The 17594-nt window shown below is 33.7% G+C and overlaps 1 protein-coding gene across 12 annotated transcripts in view; it reads right to left on the minus strand.

Moving 5' to 3' along the window:
- Positions 1 to 17594, minus strand: part of LEKR1 (leucine, glutamate and lysine rich 1) — a 169237-nt gene that overhangs the window by 30817 nt on the left and 120826 nt on the right. For all 12 annotated transcript variants that reach the window (XM_039857987.1, XM_039857986.1, XM_039857988.1 and 9 more), the window contains 2 exons: positions 8764 to 8857; positions 562 to 726 (listed from right to left, as the gene is read on the minus strand). In XM_039857987.1, coding sequence (XP_039713921.1) covers positions 562 to 726; positions 8764 to 8857 — 259 coding nt within the window. The remainder of the gene's footprint in view (positions 1 to 561; positions 727 to 8763; positions 8858 to 17594) is intronic.

Genomic DNA, 17594 nt, shown 5'->3' on the forward strand with positions numbered 1-17594 from the left:
TGCATATACATATATTCACAAACCCATGCATGTATAATATACTCAGGTCTTATAAAAACAGGAGAACCTTAACAAAACCTTAAATTATGTTTAGGACACATTGTTTCAAAAATTATGGAGGTGGTTACATTTTAAAATATATTTTCCTTCATTAAAAAATATTTAGAATTGAAAATATTTTTAATTAAAGGAGACAAGTTTCAGTTGTTGGAAAATTTTTGGTTATGTAACACATCTCATTATCTTTTGATGTTGGACATTTGAAGTGTTGGAATATCTAACCATGCTAATTATTAGTTATATAATTTATGCTGTTTTAAAAATAAACTTATTTGAATAGAGAAAATTCCATACATGGCTAGACTGTATGCTTTTATAATTTATCTCAGTTATTCATTCTGGAGAGTATCCAAACCATCCTACCTATGTGGCTAAAATGAAGGCATAGCCACCATGAGGAAAGCTACCAGAGTTATAAATACGATAGTGTTCTTAGGAGGAAATAACCAACACCTACAGTTTTAAATTCGTTAAATAATAATGAAAATCATAATGACAGACCTTCATTTGTAGTTCCTCTTGTTCTTTCTTATATTTTTGGATTATTTCTTGGTGTTTTTCCTTTTCTATATCAAGTTCCAGTTTAGCTTCTTCCTTAAAGAGAAGAACTTGCTCCTCAAATTCAGCTAAATGTTGGGCTCTTTCCTTGGTGAGTTCGGCTTCAATCTAGAAAATAGCATTTAAAACACATGTAAAGCCATTTTACCTTAAAATAAGTAAATAAGGCTTATTTTCAGACTAGTATTTTTAAAATTATAATGTTAATTTTTAAAATTAATCTAATTTTTAAATTCTTGTATTTAAAACAAAATCTGACTCAGAACTTAGGCCAGAAAAAAATGACTTTGGGTCAAATATTTCAAGATCTTCTAAGACCTTCTAAGACCTGTAAAATGAGTAGAGAAATTAGGACAATATATTATTACAGTTTTGAGAAATACTAAAAGCTTTGTCCTCTATACATTCATACCATAAACTCAGTCCTTGACAGCAATCCTATTAGAAAAAAAATTGTGAGGCCTTTAGACTAAGTTCTACTGTAAACTCAGAGGGGATACAAAATACAAATGTTGAGTTTTTAATGGTCCATTCTTGATGGAGACCATAGAGAGATTTGGAGTCACAGATGATCATTTTAATGTGACTGAGTCCAGAAAGTTGATTAAGGAAAACATAGGTCAGTGATGCCTATATCCATATTTTGACTCATATAGAATCACAGTGCAGGAAGGGACATTAGAAATCCCTGGTTCAATTTCTCAAGCTTCCATGAAATGTGGACAATATAAACCAGGACTTTGGATTCAGATGAAGTGGAGTTTAAATCCCGGCTCTGCTACTTTCTAGTCATGTGATCTTAAATTGTGACTGTAATCTCTCTTGGTGGGTTATAACTAGTTCCCTTGGGGGTTGTTACGATTAAATGAAACAAAACATCTGCATAAGGATCTAGCAGGAGCAGGGATTCAATAGTCAGTGGAAATGACTTCTGTGCTCTGACCCTTTAGTCTCTACCATGAAATCTGCACCAAATGATTGTCCACTCTGTGCCTCGACACCACCAGAAACTGTAACTCACTCCTTCCCCAGCAGCCATTCCCATTTTCAGGCAGCACTAAGCATTAGGCAGTTTCTCCTTTAGCTAAGCCAACATCTCTCTCCCAGTGGTTTCTAACCATTGGTTTCGGCTCTGCCTACTACAGCAAGAGAGAATAAATCTATGAGTCCTGGAGTCATTCAGCCCTGGGGGTTCATCTAGTGAGATTAGAGTCAGGCTGGCTCTAGATTTACATTGATTATTGATTATACATTCTAAGAGAGCGTGAATGCCAGATAACTTGAGAGAAAAACTGTCAAACCTGACTTACTATGACTCTGTGATTCAGGTTACTATAAGAGGAGAAGGGGAGAGGTCAACCTGAATTTCTCAAGGAAACACTGAAACTAGGGTATTAGGAAACAGAAAGTTTGCTAAGAAGGTTTTTCAGAAGCCCTTTAAATTAAATACAATGCATGTAGAAGACCAGACCCAGTGTGGAATTGTCATGTTTATGTTTTTCACATGTTGATAGGAATTGTTTAAAATATCTTAGATGGTAGGACTATGTTTATGTGAAATAAATGAGTTGATGATGCACATAGAAAATATAGACTGCTTTATACAATAATTAATAGTAATTCTGATAATAAGGGAATTCTGATTTCTAAAAACAGGGCAAAAATAACATATGAGCTCCAGAGTTACACAAAGTAAAATAAATTATCTGTGTATATATTCTAAGTTTTAATTCTTTTTGTTTTTTATTTATCCATATCCATTTCTAGCTCAAAGCCTCCCTCCCTGGTGAATTCCCGATATCTTCAGAGCATTCTGAGTATGCTGTTTTTTCAAATTCCTTTTATTGCTGAAATGCATAATTAGTATTTTATAATGTGTCTAATACTGATGTGCAAAATATTGTCTTTTCACTAATTATTTTCCACTATTAAGTAAAATAAGGGCTACTTGAACATAAGCATTGTGATACCAAGACAGTCAATCTGATAACTAAGAGGGCTACTAAATAACTAACGGGTAAGTAGAATATACAGCATGGATATACTGGATAAAGGAATGATTCGCATTCTAGGCTGGATGAAGTGGGATGGCTTGAGATCATCATACTATACAGAACGGCATGTAATTTAAAGTTTATGAATGATTTATTTCTGGAATTTTCCATTTAATATTTTTGGAAAGAGGTTGACCCCGGGTAACTGAAACCAGAGAAAGCAAAACCACGAAGGGTGGGCTACTTTCGTGTTTTTCAATATACATCTTAAAAATAAATTATACTATTTTCCACAGTATATATCATTACTGATTTTCTAGATATTTTCTATCAATTATTAAGAGAAGGCTATTGACATCTCTGACTCTAATTATGGACTTGTCTATTTCTCCTTTCAGTTTTATCAGTTTTTACTTAATTTTTAAGGTCTATTATTAGGTGAATAAACATTTGGAATGATTATCATGTCCTCTTGGTGAACTGATCCCTTTATCAGTAAATATGCTTCTTTATCTCCAGTAATATTCTAAATAAAGTTGACTCTTGAACAATGTGGGGGTTTGGGGTACTGACCTTCTCCTCACAGTCAAAAATCTGTGTATAACTTTTGACTGCCCCAAAACTTAACTACTAATAGCCTATTGTTGACCAGAGGCTTTACTAACAGTTGATTAACACCTATTTTGTACATAATATGTATTATATACTATATTCTTACAATAAAGTAAGCTAGAGAAAGTAAAATTTTATTAAGGAAATCATAAAGAATAAAAATATATTTAGAATATTTATCTGCATGTAAGAGAATCCACGCAATTCAAATCCGTGTTGTTCAAGGGTCAACTATATTCTGATTTCTTTGCTCTCAAATCTACTTTGATAGTAATATAGCTACTCTGGCTTTCTTTTAATTTGTGTTAGCATATCTTTTAGATCTTTTACTTTTAACGTATTTGTTAAGATATTTCTTTATATTAAAGTGCATTTCTTGTAGGCCATATACAGTAAAAGTCTTACATTTTTACCCAACATGACAATCTTTGTCTTTTAATAGGAATATTTGGATCAGGGCTTGGCAAACTGTGGCCCACAGGCTATATTTGGCCATGTCCATTCACATTGTCTATGGCTGCTTTTAGCTTACAATAGCAGAGTTGAGTGGTTGCAAAAGAGACCATATGTCCCACAAACCAAAAATATTCACTATCTGGTCCTTTATAGAAAAAGTTTGCTGACTCCTGGTTTAGATCTTTTACATTTAATTTGATTGTTGATTGATTAGCTTTAAATTTATCTTGCTATGCATTTTCTATTTGGTCCATCTCATATATATATTTTTTTCTTGTTCTGTCCTCTTTTGGATTGAGTATTTTTTTTAATTTTATATCCTTTTCTGGCTTATTAACTAACTATAACTCTTTGTCTTTCTATTTTTGTGTTCGCTTTAGGGTTTATGGTATACATCTTTAACTTATTGCAGTCTATCTGCTAGTAACATATTACTTCATGGATTGTGTGAGAATCTCACAATAGTATACTTTGATTTCTCCTTTTCCAGCCATTGCACTATTGTTGTCATATATTTTGCTTTTACATGTTATAAATTTCATATTAGATTATTAATATTTTTGTTTAAATAGTCAATTGCATTTTAAGATATTTAAATGATAAAAAACAATGTATTTATCCACATTGTTACCATTTCTAGTGTTCTACATTCCCTTGTATAATTCCATATTTCCATCTGGTATAATTTTCCTTTTGACTAAAGAACTTTTTTTAAACATTTCTTATAATGTGTGTGTGCTGGTGATATAATTTTCAGCTTTTTTTTTTTTAATTCAAAAAGAGTCTTTATTTCACTCTTATATTTGAAAGATATTTTCACTTTGTATAGAATTCTAGACCAGCAGCTCGCCTCTAGCCTCCACATTCTTTCAGTACTTTCAGTCCCACTGTCTTCTTCCTTACTTTGTTTCTGATGAAAAATCTGCTATCATCCTTACCTTTGCTCCTCTCTATATATGCCTTTTATTATCTGGTTGTTTTAAGATTTTATTTTTATCACTATTTTTGAACAATTGGATTATAATGTCCCTTGGTGGGCTTAAGGTTTATTGGACTTCTTGGATGTGTGGGTTTATAGTTTTCATTAAATTTTAATTTTTTCAGCCATTATTACTTCAAAAATTTTTCTGTTTCCTCTTCTCTTTCCTGTCTTTCTGGGACTTCAATTACATATATATTAGTCCATCTAAATTTGTCTCACAGCTCACTGATGCCTTTTGTTTATTTGTTTCGAGTTTCTTTTCTATTTCATTTGATTTAGATAGTTTCTATTGGTGTGTCTTCAAGTTCGCTAAACTTTTCTTCTGGAATGTTTAATCTGAAGTTAAGTTAATCCCATCCAGTGTACTTTTATCTTAGACATTGTAGTTTTCATCTCGAGAAGTTTAGTTTAGATCTTATTTATATTTTTCATATCTCTACTTAACATGGTCCACTTTTACTCTAGTTTTTAGACATATGGAGTATAGTTATCCTACTTGTTTCAAAGTCCTTGTCTGCTAATTCTAACACCTGTGCCTCTCTGAAGTCAATTTTTATTAATCGATTTTTCTTCTCATTATGAGTCCTATTTTACTGTTTCTTTCTATGCATGTCAATTTTTTATTAGACGTCAGATATTGTAAATTTTACCTTGTTAGATGCTGAATAATTTTATATTCTTATAAATATTCTTGAACTTTGTCCTGGGATGCAGTTAAGTTTATTGGAATCTGCTGGATATTTTTAGGTCTTCTTTTTAAAATCGTTAGGCTGGACCAGATCAGCATTTAATCTAGGGCTATTCTCTACTGCTGATGCAAGACCCTTCTGAGAACTCTACCCAGTGACCTGTGAATTACAGGTTTTTCCAGACTGGCTAGCAGGAACAGGCATTATTACTGGCATTGTGGAACATTTGGTATTCTCTCTAAGTCTTTCAAATGGGTCTTTCCCTGACTTTGGCTAGTTTCCCCATAAAAATGCACTGATCATACTTATACTTACTGGGGACTCTCTGTAGATCTCCAGTGTTCTTTCTCTGTACAGCTCTCTTCTGAGAACACTATCCTATAAATTATAGCTACTTTGATCTCCCTAGACTCTCAGCAAGGTCGCCTCATCTCAGAGAATCTGCCAAACTCCTGGATACCCACTCCCTGCACTATGGCCTTAAATTTCTTTCTAAGCACTAAGTTAAGGGTATTACACTAAAATACATTAGGACTTATCAGTCCATTTGGCACTTCTATTTTGAAGAATAATTTGAGGGTTTTTTTGTGTGTTTTATTACATCCCTTTAATGCTGGAACTGGCTATTCATTAAAGTAAACTTGTTTTCTCCTACATTTTCAATACAGTTGCTCAGCCAGGAAGTACAGTTCTGTTTGTTTTCACTATTGGTTTTTAAAAGCTCAATGTATTATTTAAAATGAGGTCAACAGTACAATTCTAAAATGTTCCTAAATGTCATAACTTAGTAATAATCTAAGAAAATATTTGGCTCTTTTTTCTTTATTATACTACAAAATGATAATCGATAATTGTAAGCATCTCACTTATTGTAAGTATACTGGCTAGAGGAGATTTTTTAATTACAAAATTTTGACTGAATAGTAACACCATTGTGCATTTGGAAACAATTTTAATGTTCAGCATGAACATTAATTTTCTTTCTTCAAAGCAGTACTTGAAATAAACAAAATCCATGACAATTAGTAAATATGCAGTTATTTTTAAAATGTGCAATCCTTGTTGCATAGCAACTATTGATTTTGTTATGTGCTTTTTATATACGCTAAAATAATTAAGAATAGGCACACATTTCCATCTACTTTTTGAACGTTAAAAGCATTTAAGTTTTAAAGTTTATTCTAATATGTGTATTATATATTTGTAAAAGGAACATTTCATTTCTACACAAAGGCACAGTGACCCAAGAAAGAGATGACAATGTCATATTAGCGATTCTTCTTTTTCATGAGAAAACTTTTAGGAAAGTCTTTATTCACAGTCTCAATAGCTAACACAGCCAAGGCATAATTATTATTCCTTGAATTACCGGTCTGGATCTTTAAGCTAAATGATAAGATTTAGTAACAAGAAGTCATGTCCTCTCAACAAAATGAAATATCCATTTATATTATAGAAAAATATACCTTCCAAAATATATCTGTGATATAATTAAGTTATTAGAAAGAGATTGTGGCCTTAGTAAGAACTTAGAAAATCCTACATAGGTTTATTTTCATCATCAAATTAACTTAGCATAGAGCAAGAACATATTATCCTTATATTGTCAGATGCCAACACTAACTTGGTCTACTTGCCATGCCTCTACCTCAAGGGGAGGGTACATGGAGCAGCAGTTCTAGAGTGGATCATGAAGGCAGAGACTTCAGTAGATTGTCCTTCATGAAAATCCTTCATGAGATGTGGCCATGGAAATGAGGAATTTCTATGCAAGCAAATGCAGGAAAGTTTATTTTATCAGTCTAAGAAGAGCTAAGGAATTCAAGGGAAGGGGAGGATCTGTGAATCTCTATCTACGTTAACTTCATCAGTGAAATTTCTGAGCCAAAGATGAAATGTTTACAATATCCCTTTATACATATTGCCAAACTGCTCTCCAAAAGGTTGCTGTAATTTCCATTTCTTTAAAGAGTAAGTATGAGAGGCTATCTCATTGTTTTAATTTTCATTTTTTGGATTGCTAGTTAGGTTGATCATCTTTTTGTATTTTTTAACATGTATTAGTAAAGATGGGGGAAGTAAATAAGAGTAGACTAGCTAATTGAGTACACCAAGGCTAATAAAAATTAGGATTAAAGAAGTATAGGTTTTAGAGAGGAAGGAAAAGAAAATGTGCATGCTAAAGAATAACAATGAGACACTGAGAGGAACTTTAGTCTATATTCTCGAATTTTAATTGTTACCCATACGAAACGGTTGTTATAGTGATAATTTTTGTTACAATCTGAATGTGCTGTCCCTGAGGGACAAGGGAAAGGAGACTGATTTATGGAGGGCCAATACTGGCTGACTATGGCCAACTGTGTGAAGAGTGGAAGTGAAAGTGACCTGAGCCAGCAACAATACCTAAAGTGTTTCAATCTGGTGGATGATATTGCAGGGAATTTCAAATGGAGATGTTGGTTTGAAAGAGGCCATTGCTTGTTGCTTGAGGTTACAAGTTATAGGGTCCAGTCACCATGGAGAGGAATCTGATAATAACCAAACCGGGTGTCAGGGCTTCAATAAAGCAAGCTGAATTTCAGTAGCCAGCTCTAATTCTAGATGCAAATTTAAGACATAATCAGAAAACCAATGCAGGCAGTTAGTGTTAGGGATGACTACCAGTTGGGGAAGAGAAAGAGTTGGGAGAGTTTTAGTGTATTGTGCAGGATAAGGCCCAGGGATCAGTCAAAGAGTATCAAGTTAAGGACAGGGAGATGATGGCTATAGACTCAATGACAACAGCTGAACATGGCCTGAGAAGGTAGGAGCTAATAATTTTTAAATACTACATACTTGTATTCTTTAAAATTAATAAAGTAATTCGTATTCATTGTTGAAACTTTAAAATTATAGAAAAGTCCAAAGACAAAAATCAATGCAATTTTTTTCATATTCTAAGAGCAAACATTTTCTTTGTAAATAGCAAGCTAAATATTTATTCATTTTACACTGCCAAAAGTTCATAATAATTTTAAGTAATTTCTATTCTTTTATACTATCTTCTTAAAAGCTAAGAAACTATAAGAATGAAATATTACCCTGCTTTTTTCAAATGCAGATTCTGTCACTTTATGAGAAAAAGGTAAACATTTCAAAATAAGTATTACGCTTTTACATGAGAACTAAGGGCTATCTCAATCTCACAAGATTTCAAATTTTGTTTTTACCTTTTTTATTTCCATTATATTGCCTAATATTTTGGAAAAGACATATGTCATAAGCATGTTTGGATTAGGAAATTCCAGAAAGAATCATCAAAAGTGTACATAGAAGCAAAGAAATCTATTTGGGATAGTCTTCCGGAAAATGAACAGAATTTTTAAAAAGCAAATAAGACACATGCTGGTGAAAGTCACATTATCGTTACCTTCTCCCTCCAGTTATCATCATTCAACAGCTCCTGTCTAAGGGTTTCCTGCAGCTGCTCGATGCTTTTCTGATGTGAAATCAGCATCAATTCCCTGAAAACCATAAACCCGACAAATGAGTCAAGACTCATCCCTAACATTCTTTTTAAATTGCATATCTTGGCTCAGAGAATATAATTTTATAACTTAGTCTGTTTATTCTTTTTAGCAATATATATACTGCTACTAGATATCATTTGATCCGTTAATGGCAATTTACAAACACTGCGTATAAGGTAAGTATTTTATCAGGCTTAATTTTTGCATAATAAGTAATGTTACTTTTGCATGAAATAGTAACAACATGAGTGGAACCATAAATATAATAAAATGCTATACATTGTGGTTCCAAAGGTTATGACTACGTCCTAACACTAGATAATATTTTGTTCCTTAAAAAAAAGGAAAATATGTTGGGATATGCCATAAAATTAACACACGTTTGTGGTTCCTGCTAGATTTATTTTTCTTTTACTTATCTCAAATACTGATAGGAACAAACAAAATTAAGTAGAGGGTAATGTCTGAGATGTGGTATAGTACAAAACATATTAGAAAATTGAAAACACAAAGAACATTTTAATATTTTAATTTACATAATCTTAAAGCTTAGTTTATGATCCTTTGGGTGAAGATAAATATGGGAACTTTTCTGAGAACTTTTCACAGGGCACAGAAATTAAGCCTTTGACTATCACAAGTAGTGGCAAAAGCTTGCTTGTTGGTTAGAGATCCTTCCGCCTTCTATAATCACCATGACCCTTCTTATTTTCTATGTAGATGATTCTTCTCCATTATTTATCCCTCTTTCTAATCCCTTTGCTTTCCATCATCAACCTCTTCCTTTTAGTGCTGATCCTTTTTGTGAAACTTGTGACTCTCATTTATAATTGCTGTTGGACATCTCCACCCCAATGATCCATCAACACCAAAGATTCCACACATCAAAAAGCAAATCCACCATTATCTCCTGCAATTCTGCCTTTCCGTTTGACTTCTGAAAACCTTTAACAGCCAAAATCTTTGGCTTAAAATTCCTGAGTCATCTCCAACTCTTTCTTCTCCTTGTTCTACCACATTCATTCAATAACAAGTTCTGTGTCTTCTGTTTCCTTGGTGTGTGTCAAACTATTTCCTCCCTTCTTTCTCACTACCAACAACCTCATTAAGATTCTTGGCTTTATCTCTCACTGAGATGATAATGTAATAGACTCAGTCTATGTCTTGATCTGTATTCCAGTCTCACTCATAATGTTATTAAATATGTTTTCATCATAATGAAAATAATGCCTACATTTCTAGTCTAGAAAACTTTAAGAATACAAACATAAGAAGATAGTTTGACTTGATAACCAGGATTATGAATATCATTTGAGAGAAATTGATTGGAAAAACAAAACTCTCCAGACTTCTCTTTCCAGAAGTATGTTAAACTAGGTACTTTGACAACTTTCCTACTGAAAATAAGTACAATTATATTTTCCTCTTTTAAAAAAGGTCTTTGAATTCATCAATGAGCTGGACAGAAAGTGAGAAATATGTATAGAATAAAACTCAAGTAAAAGAACAGAAAAAAAATATCAGTAGAAAACTGTGAAATCTGAGTAAAGTCTATAGGTTCATTAATTACATTACATCAATGTTAATGTCAGTTTTTACAGAAAACTGGTTATGCCACGATTATGAAGGATGAGCTAAAGGGAAAGATAACCTCTGTACTATCTTTATGACTTTTCTGAAAATAAAAAATTATTACAAAGTAAAGGTTAAAAAATGAAATGAAAGAAAGAGCCCCAGCAATAAGTATAGCATTGAAACTTGGTAGGAAAAACACCAACATTTTTGAGAGAAACTTATCTTCAACCTGGGACTCGAAGAATTTTTACAGATAAAGATTCAAGACCTATGAGATCATAATTTTTAAAACCACAAAACTATTTTTAAAAAACCAGAAGAATAAGCAGACACAAATGATGGTATAATTAAATTCACAAATTCTAAAGTACTAACTATAAAGTAAGGATGTTCAACATGGTAAAAAAAAAAAAAGATTGATTTAAATGATTAATTAAATTTGAAAAAGAACCAAACTGAACTGGTAGAAATGACAAATATGATCATTGAAATTGAAAACTCAGTGGACAGTCCAGTAGCAGATAATTAATAGCTGAAAAATGAAGTAATAAACTGAAAGAAATATTCAAAGAAATTATACAGAGTTCAGTACAGGTGGTCAAAAATATAGAAAATATAAAACAGAAGTTGATATAAGGAGAATAGAGTGAAAAGATCTCACATATATCTATTTACTATTTCAGAAGCAAAGGAGAGAGAAAGGGGGAGAAAGTGATATCTGATGAGAATTCTAGATTGATAAAAAAAACAACCCACAAATCTAGAAGCTCAGTGGATTCCAAGGAAGATAAATAAAAGTAAATCTGAGCATATGGTAGTGGAGCTAAAGAACATCAAAATTGAAGAGATCTTAAAAGAAGCTGAAGAGAAAAATAACTAGATGTCTTTAAAGGAACCAAACAAACTGAAAGCTTATAATTTTCCAACAAAAACGAAGAAGCCAAAGACAGCAAAACGATATGTTCAATGTTCTAAGAGAAAACAACCATCCACTTAAAGTTGGATATCCAGCAAAACTATCTTTAAGAATGAGGCTAAAATAAAATATGCTCAGATAACTAAAATCCGAACATTTACCACCAGCTAAAGGACTTTTACTAAAAGAGCTTCAAAGAACATGCTTTTTAGGAAGGAATATATTCAGATGGAAGGTCAGACATGCAGGAAGAAATGGTGAGCAAAGAAACTGGCAAACCCACAGGCAGGGAGGGCTTCAGGGGCATGTGATAAGGACAGTTGTACAGGGCCCATTCTCAGAAGGGGGCCCTGTGCTTTGGATTTCATGCTTTGGGTCCACTATTGAGAAATTCTTAATTGTTCTGCCTTTGACTTTGTGTTTTGTTAAGTGAGGTCTGATAGGACAATCAAGCATGTGCTAGGGGCTTAGGGCCTCAGCTCACACAGAGTCCTACCTCCTGCCACCTCCCTCACTCCCTAGCATGGTTCTTGACCTCCTGTTCCCTGTCCCTGCTCAGCATCTGCTGCAGTCCTCTGCTTTGGGTGGGGACCCCAGCCTGGATAGAGGCTTGAGGAGTATAGAGGTTGAGCACGTGCACTCCCTGCGCTGAGTCGTGGGGCCCTGGAGAGGAAAAAGCTTCTCTTCAGCTCTTTGAACAAGGGGCCATATATTTTCATTTTGCACTGGGCCCTGAAAATTATGTAGTCAGCCCTGCATGTAGGTAATTGTAAATAATATCATCCATATGAAATACTAGTTTTGACTCGGTGTAATTAATGAGGCTAACAAAAGGATGGAACTAGGACACTAGACAAAAATGTTAAATGTATGTTGGGATGGGAACTATCAGAGCTCGAGTGTTCTTAGGTCCTTGCATTATTCAAGATGAGTTTGAGATATTAATTTTTTTAAAGATAGAGAAGTAGTAAATAAAAGAAAGTATGCATCTACAGTAATATCAGACAGTAGATTTTAAGACAAAAGTCATTCTGGGTTGATAATGATAATGGGTTAATTCACCATGCATATTCTAAACTTATACGCACTCAGTAAAATAGCTTCAAAATATATAAAGCAAAATGTTATAGAACTGTAATGAGAAACTGTCAAATCCCCATTGCAGTGGCTAAATTCAACATAGCTCCCTTAGTTACAGTAAGTCAATCTGAGACCACCATATGAGTCCATGGAAGCGTACACTGCACAATTCCAGGCAATATGTGAATGGCGCTCCTGTAATGTGTACTGTAGCAACCAGGGTCGAACAGACAAATTAATTACATAAAAATTTAGAGGATTTAAACAATACAAATAATAAGATTAGTTTAAAGTACATGAGTAGGACCCTGAGCCCGCTTACTAGAAAAGTACATAATTATATTCCAGCTCACACAGAATTGACTACATATAACCCAGAAAGTAAATTTCAGCAATTTCAAACAATAGTTATACTATAAACCTGTATAGTCTAATATGGTAGCTACTAGCCACATGTAGCCACTGAGAACCTAAAGTGTTACCAGTCCAAACCAGGCTGTGCTGTAATTGCAAAATAATGTGAAAACTTGGTACAAAAAAATCTAAAATGTCTATGATAAGTTTCAAAGATAAGTACATATTTAAATGATAATTTGTATATATTGGATTAAATAAAATATTGACATTGATTTAGCCTGTTTTTTTTTTAACTTTAAATGTGGCAATTTAAACAGTTAATATTACACTTGTGACTCACATTAGACTTCTACTGAATAGCACTGTTATTGTCCATATTCTTTGAAAACAAAAATGTATTTTTGAATAACTCCTGGGTCTAATAAAAATCATAATTGATATTAAAAATACTTAGAATTGAACAACAATGAAGTCGCTTCATAGCAAAACTTATAGAATACAGCTAAAGCAGAAATAAATTGTGGTATATTTTAGAATATAGTTGAAAAAATGAATGATTCTCAGCCACGTGCACTATCATGGACAATTCTCACAAACAATCTTGAAGAAAAAAAAATCACTGAGTAATACATATGATTTTATTTCAATGAAGATAAAATATATGGAAAATCGAACATCTTTTAGGAATACAAACATACTTGGTAAAATTATAAAGCGAAGCAAAGGTACAGTGGGTATTACTGTGGTTTTTGCAGACACTCTTTATTTCTAGGTTGTTGAGAACCACGAAATGCAGGTTGGTGGTTTCCTTTGAGGAAGGGTGCAATGTGAGAGAATTAGGGAGAAGCACAGGGACTTCAAGCTAATGTAAGGTTCTTTTCCCTAAACTGAGTGATCGATCCATAGATGTTCTTCTTTGTACTTCGCACCTATATAAACCTTCTGTGTATCTACTCAATATTTATAAAAACAACTAATGATAAAGGCTGAGTACAGAGTAGAATGGGTGTGTGGAGGAAAGAGAATTGAAAGGAAACACGAAGGTGAGGGAATGGGCAGGTGAAGAGTACAGTGGGGTTTACTGACCACTGTGCACGCTGTGAACAAGGCAGCATTATCAGGCCCTTGGAGGGACAGAGGGAATTAGCAAGGCAGGGTCCCTGTCTAAATGGTGCTCAAAATCCAGCAAAGTAAAAGGAAGATTCATCGTTTAAAGTGTGAAGCAGACCCAGCAGTTTATGATGCTTGCTCAGCAGTCTCTAGGCTGGAGAAAAGAAAGTGAAGCAGAAGGAACAAAGAATGAAGACAGCAAAAGCGGGATTACATTCAAAATCTCATTTGTGGCTTTCCTCAGAGCATGTGGTCATTCCTGTCTCCTTTGCAGACTCATCTTCCTCCACCTGTCAATTAAATATTTGTGTTCCTCAGCATTTTGTTCTGGACCTCTTTTTTTTTCTTTCTCTCTACTCTTTTTCTAGGTGATCTTATCTAGTCCTATGGTTAAAATGCAACATAGATGCTGACAGCTCCCAAATTTTATCTCTAGCTCAGATCTGTTCTCTGAGCATCTGACTCATGTATCCAGCTCTCCACCTGACTGTTCTACTTAATATTTCAGAGACAGCTCAAACTTAGCATGTCTGTAATCTAAGAGGCTTACAATATCAAAGTCCATGTTTTGCTCATTAGGTGTCATCTGCTGCTCTGCTTCTCATATTTTGTTCCAGGATGCAGCCTAAGGAGCAACTCTTACCTGGAAATGCTGATTTTGTAGCTCACAGAAAAGAAACATTGCCCAAACATAGAATTTGTTAAAGCTTCTGCTCAGTATTGGTGCACATTACTTCTCTCACCTTTCAGTGGCAAGAACAAAGTCAAATGGCCACGTCTGATGTCAGTCAGGTGCAGGTACATAATCCTCTCACTGTAAGGTGCACAGTAAGTCACCGGGCACCAGGTGGAGTCCATCGCAACTCCGAAATCTCACTGGACGCCATTTTGAGGATTCCTGTCCTGTTGAGAAGCTTCCCTTCCTTAGACTATGGTTCTTTCACATGGGAGTGATTTCTTGGTCCAGTTTTCTCCATAGCTCCTGGGTTTCCTCTCTGATATGTACTTTCTTTTCCATTGTCTATCTTGGCCACATTAGAAGAGAGCACTGGAGATTTTTTTCCCTGTTGGGAAACAGCTTTCTCAACTTCCTTCCTTTCCACAGAAGATTTGCCATGGCAGGGTGTGGGGGTGGGGTATGTGGTTTCAAGAAGACTTAAAAAATAAAAAGATTTCTTGAGATATAATTGACAAACAATAAACTGCAAGTTTGAAGTATATATAGAGATGAGTTCTGACACGCATATAAATCTGTGAAACCATCACTGCAATCAAGAAAATGAATATATCCATCATCCTTCCAAGTTTTCTCATGCCCTTTTCTAATCTCTTACTCCTGCCCTCTTATCCCAAGGTAATCAATGGTTTGCTTTCTGTCACTATAGATGAGTTGGTGTTTTTAGAATTCTATATAAAATTCTCTATATTTCATATAGTATATTTTTATTCTGCCTGGCATCTTTCACTCAGTGTACTTCCTTTTAGATTCCTCCATGTAGTACCATGTATCGACAGTTAATTCATTTTTATTGCATTGTATGAATATACCACAATTTGTTTATCAATTCACCTACTGATGAACATTTAGATTGTTTCACAGGTTTTGGATGTTATAAACGAATCTGCTATCGATAGCTGTGTACAGGTTTTTGTATAAATATTCCCTTTCATTTTTCTCAAGTAAATACCTAGAGTGAAATGCCTGGGTAAGAAGGTAAGTGTATGTTTAACTTTTTCAGAAACTTCCAAACTGTTTTCCACAGAGGTAGTACTGTTTTATAATTAGGTTGGCCGTAAAGTTCAAGTCTTCTGCAGCCTCACTGATTTTTCCGTCTACTTGTTTTATCTATTATTGAGAGAAGGCTACTGAAATCTCTAACAATAATTGTGAATTTTCCTACTTTTATATTTCTATCAGTTTTTGCTTCATGTGCTTTTAAACTATATTATTAGATGTACAAACATTTAGGATTGTTACGTTCTCATGATGAATTGATCTATTATCATTTTGAAATAAATTTCCTCTTTCCTGGCAATATTCTTTGTTTTAAAATTTACTTTGCCTTATATTAATAGACACATTCCAGCTTTCTTTTGATTAGTGTCGGCATGGGATATATTTTTCTATTCTTTTACTTTTAATCTATTTGTGTCTTTATATTTCTAAGACATTCCCTGTAGATAGTATATAGTTAAATCTTACTTTTTCATACAATCTAATAATCTCTGCCTTTTAATTGGAACGTTTAGGCAATTTATATTTAATTAAACTGTTGACATGATTAGGCTTAAATCTATCATCTTGCTATTTGTTTCCTATTTGTCTCATCTGTTGTTCTTTTTTTCTTCTTTCTCTGCCTTCTTTTGAATTTCGTATATGTCTCATGATGTAATTTTATCTGCTTTGTTGGCTTACAAGCTACAACTCTCTGTTTAATTTTATTAAAGTAATTGCTATAGTGTTGATAATAGCCATTTTTAACTTATCTTATGGTTCTGGTAGGCTGAATAATCACCTTCAAAGATATCCATGTCCTAATCCTCACAATCTGTAAATATGTTACCTTACATGGCAAAAGGGACTTTGCAGACATGATTAAGTTGAGGATCATGGGATGGGGAGATTCTCTTGAATTATCTGGATGTACCTTAAATGTAATTACTAAGGTCTTTATATGAGAGAGGAAAGAAAGTTAATGTGGGCGAAGGTGATGCTGTGACAACAGAAACAGAGGTTAGATTCATGGGGCTGGGATTCAAGGAATACCAGCAGCCTCTAAACTAGAAAACACAAGAAATGGGTCCTTCCCTGGAGCCTCCAGAAAGAACCAGCTCTACTGACACCTGGATTTTAGTCCCTTAAGGTTAATTTGGACTTCCAACCTTCAGAATTGTAAGATAATAAATCCATGTTGTTTTAAGCCACTAAGTTTGTGGTAATTTGTTATAGCAGCTATAAGAAACTAATAAGTTTAATATGGTCTAATCTTAAACTTCAGGTATAAGATTAGAATCTTATAACAGTAATCATGATCAAATAAAAAGCAGCAGTCAATATAAATAATGTAGTACTTCACTTGGTTTTCAAAATGCCAGTGTCATAGAATGAATGTGGCTGGCCATGTACTTGTTAGAGTTCTGACAATTTCATTCACATTATTTCTTAAGCTAAGTTTCCTATTTGAAAAGAGGTCTTAATGATTAGAAAATTCTGAGAGCATTTCCAGATGGGTGCCTGTGAGTAGATTATAAGTTATTCTTACTATAAAATAGATGGTACTGACTATTTGAGGTGATCAAATTTCGGTCTCCCTGGGGATAGTTATAATTTTGATACCACCAAAAGTAGAATCCATTCCAAATACATTCCTCTGATGGATCTAGCACAAAACACCACTGTTATATATATCCTTTTAGAACAAAACTGTGAGAATCTAGTAGATTACGGAAGCTAGAGTATAGTAGGCCAAGGTTTAAACAAGGTTAATGAAGTGATAATTCTTCACTAAATTTTCAAAGAATTATGAAGTTCCTTATGGTTTTTGTACAAAGTATAAGGTGTTTTGAGTAAGCTTTTAGAGAAATTATGATCTTGCATCTGTGATGGTAAGTTTGCTTGATATTTATGGCTACAGAAATAAGGACTTTCACATGCCTGTGATTCTTGCTGAACCTTGGTTCCTGATCCTAAGA

The sequence above is a fragment of the Pteropus medius genome, unplaced genomic scaffold (genome assembly GCF_902729225.1).
Source record: "Pteropus medius unplaced genomic scaffold, Ma_sr-lr_union100, whole genome shotgun sequence".
In the NCBI taxonomy this organism is placed as follows: Eukaryota; Metazoa; Chordata; class Mammalia; order Chiroptera; family Pteropodidae; genus Pteropus; species Pteropus medius.